Source organism: Protobothrops mucrosquamatus, unplaced genomic scaffold, assembly GCF_001527695.2.
Source record: "Protobothrops mucrosquamatus isolate PMUCROS unplaced genomic scaffold, P.Mucros_1.0 scaffold446, whole genome shotgun sequence".
In the NCBI taxonomy this organism is placed as follows: Eukaryota; Metazoa; Chordata; class Lepidosauria; order Squamata; family Viperidae; genus Protobothrops; species Protobothrops mucrosquamatus.
In genome coordinates, this window is record NW_015386769.1 from 572665 (window position 1) to 576478 (window position 3814).

The 3814-nt window shown below is 39.2% G+C and overlaps 1 protein-coding gene across 1 annotated transcript in view; it reads left to right on the forward strand.

Moving 5' to 3' along the window:
* Positions 1–3814, forward strand: part of CERS6 (ceramide synthase 6) — a 106892-nt gene that overhangs the window by 80022 nt on the left and 23056 nt on the right. Inside the window, exons 5-6 of the mRNA XM_015816398.1 lie at positions 695–745; positions 3007–3099. Of these exons, the coding sequence (XP_015671884.1) occupies positions 695–745; positions 3007–3099 (144 nt within the window). The remainder of the gene's footprint in view (positions 1–694; positions 746–3006; positions 3100–3814) is intronic.

Below are 3814 nucleotides of genomic sequence, written 5' to 3' on the forward strand. Positions count from 1 at the left end.
AAAAAAAAAAAAAAAAAGACAGGTGACTGTCAAGTCTCTTCTTAAAAACCTCCAGTGATGGAGCGCCCACGATTTCTGAAGGCAAGCTGTTCCACTGGTTGATTGTTCTCACTGTTAGGAAGTTTCTCCTTAATTCCAGTTTGCTTCTCTCTTTGGTCAGTTTCCAATCATTTTTCTTGTCCTGCCCTCTGGTGCTTTGGAGAATAATTTAACCCCCCCTTCCAGCCTCTCAAATACTGGAATACTGCTTTCTTGAGAGATTTTGAAATGATAAACTGTCTGTGTAGTTCTCTCGTAAAAATAAGATATGATTCTGCGGGGTATATTCTTTATTGGCCCCAGTTAAGATTATCAGCCAGACGGACGCATTTAGTACCATATTTCCCCGAATATAAACCCTAACTGGAAAATAATCCCTAATGCGTCTTTTGGAGCAAAAATTAATATAAGACCTGGTCTTATTTTTGGGTAAACACAGTATCCAACACACCTCTATGTTCCTGATAACAGGAACCCTGTGAATGTAGTCGGGCTCAGAGAAAGTGATTGGCCCAAAGTTACCCAGCTTCATTCCTTCTGGCAGGGTCAGATGAATGTGTTTCAAATGTCCAAAAGATTTGGTTGCATTGCTCTGCAAGCATTTTAATCTTTTTTTTTCTCTCCTCTTTTTCTCTATCTTGCTTTTTTTTTAAAGAGTCCTTGGCTGTGGAACACAAAGCAGTGCTGGACTGGTTACCCATATCAGGTAAAAGATCAACAAAACACAGGGTTGCATAGCATGAATGTAAAATATTGAAAATGTACAGCCATCCTTTGAAATGGCTGTAAGCTGCCATCTTCAAATGCAACCTTTCACTTGGTTTATTTAGTCTAGATCAGTGTTTTTCAAACGTGGCAACCTTAAGATGTGTGGACTTCAGCTCCCAGAATTCCATATATCTTAAAAATTGCTAAGTTTGAAAAACACTGGTCTAGGTGGCAGAAGGGAGGAAGAGCTGGGGCTTGGGGAAGGGAATCTTTTTTATTTTACCACTGCTTACTGCTGTAATCTCATTTTCTCAACAGTTAGTGAAAAGGTCAGATATCATTTTAAAGAAGAAGCTTTGGAGTTGACAAAGCAGAAGAGATGAGGAAGCTAGATTTACCTCAACTCCTTTGGAGGGAAGGGGATCAAGAACTCTTCCAACCTTCTTAAAAAACACCAGAGCTGAACCTCAATATGTCTGTAATGTAGTGGTGATTAAAATATGGCCTAGTATGAAGTCATAACTGACCTTGACTAGATTTACAGATTGGTCTGACCTGATAGTAAAAAAAGAAAACTAAAGTGACCTTGAGGAACTGACAGACATTTTCAGTGGGGAAAACCTATGGGATATAATGAAGGTTTATTGCAATGAGAGTATCTTCTATTTATGTAAATGTGTTCTACTTATTTTGAATCAAATCTAAATTTACAAAAGAATGCCAGGCACCTCCCCCCCATGCCTAATCAGAGAGTGTGGAGAACCAATTTGAGTTGACATCAGAGGGGGAGGACATTAGCACTGCAAATCCAATAAAGAAGTGATTCTGAATCGCCTTCAGCTACATGTAAAACTGGATCCCATCAAACCTTTTAAAAGTTTAACAAGTTTTAAAACTGAATGACATTCTAGGGTAGGGGGTTCCCAAACTTGGCAAATTTAAGACATGTGGACTTCAACTCCCAAAATGTGGGAGTTGGCTGGCTGAGGAATTCTGGGAGTTGAAGTCTACATGTCTTAAAGTTGCCAACTTTGGGAACCCTCCTGCCCTAAGGTAGTAACCTAGTCACCGACTTCAAGAACTGGTTTTCCTTTATCTTCCAGGTGCAATTCAAGGTGTTTATTGTCACCTTTAAAGGCATCTGGGCCTGGGTGGAAAGGGTTTTATTTTTGGGAATATGTCTCCCAGTTTTGTATCATGGTTTATATTACTGATTGATTGAACCAGCCATGCAGGAAGGAGAACCACATCAAAACAGTACTCCCCCCTCCCAACTCCCAAAGCAGTCCAGAAGAATACCATGATCAGTGTTATTGAATACCACTGACAGATCCAGGAGGGCTAGTAAGGTTGGATGAAAGTTGTCCAACATACACAGGTCCAAGGATGCTTCTTGAGAAGAGAGGCCTACTACCACCTCCCTCAAGAATTTTTTTTCTTCTTCCTAGTTCAAAGCAAAGCTGACTATATAGGCAAAGAATATTAGCAGTTATCAAGAAAAATGTTAAGCAAAACAAGCATTCTTGAATTCTTTTATCAACAACAGCATTAGAAGCATTTGTATTTTCTTCACATGAAATTACTATGTATATTTCTGCTGCCCCTCATATTTTATTTATTTGCATCATGCCTTTATTGATTTTACCAATAACTCAAAGTGACAAACATGCCTAATACTCCTTCCTTCTCCTATTTTTCCCACAACAGAGAGAGAGAGAGAGAGAGGGAGGGAGGGAGGGAGGGAGGGAGGGAGGGAGAGAGAGAGAGAGGGAGAGAGAGAGAGAGATGTATTGTGGATGGTCTGCATATACTCCACTCTGGGCCACATGACTGGGGGAGGGGGTTAATGGAACACCCACCAACTTTCCAAGTTATTACACAGCTGCCTCTCTCATAGATATGCATTGTGGGATATTTTTTTGGGGAGTGATGGAACCGGACAATTTCCAGCTTGATTTTACTTTGGCAGCTTCTCCCATTACACCAAATCTGGGTGCTTTTCATTTGCTTTCAGAGAGTTAATCTGCTGATAGACAGACAAGAGTTTTGAGTCCTTCACATAATTTCTTTCCAATATTTCATTGGGTTAGAAAAAAATAAAGAAAAGGTACAATTCAAAATATTGTTTTAACCCACTAAATCTCCAAAAGTATTATACAGATATATATTTTAGATAAGGATTTGATTTGATCCCAAAGTTATTGAATTTACCTTGGTGGGGGTTTTAACATCTTTTTTTAATTTTTTTTTATTCTCCAGCCACTGACGCCTGAGATTCATTACTACTATATACTTGAACTGGCATTCTATTGGTCTGTAATGTTTTCTCAATTCATTGACATCAAAAGAAAGGTAAGAGCAATCTTTTTTGTAAAAACAATTTCTATTTGATAGAGCTGTATAATGTCGCTTTGACTGAAACATACCATTAAAATAGCACCGAGGATTGTGCAAAGCATTTGAAACACTAAGTACAGTATCGTCCTTCAAAGCATTAATCAGCCTTATCTTTTGCAAGACTTAATGCACCTTATTTTTTTTTATTTATCACATTTCTACACCTCCCATCTCACTAAGTGACTCTGGGTAATTTACAACAGCATAAAAGTGATATAAAAACAGAAATATAATAAAGTTAAATGTTGTTCCCAACTATTTCAACCTCTGTGTACATTCATAGTTGCTTTGTTTTGTTGACAATCCCCCCCCCAAAAAATATTGTCTTTGTGCATATATAAAAAGAAGTGATCCATCTGTGCTTACATACTTTCCAAAGCACTTCTTATGAATGCTTTGCCCTGCCCTATTAGCAGCATCTTAATTCTAATTATCCAGGGCAATATAAGTTTAGTGTTAAGACTGTAGCTGTGAATGGTTATTATATTTTCAAAAAGCAATATATACCGTATTTATTGGCGTATAACACGCACTTTTTTCCCCTGAAAATAGGGGGCAAATGATGTGTGCGTGTTATACGCCGATATAAGGTCTCCGCCGCGCGGCCCCACCTCGGCCCGGGCAGCCACGGCCCTTCCCCGTCCTCCTGCTGCCGCTGCCGCCGCGGCCC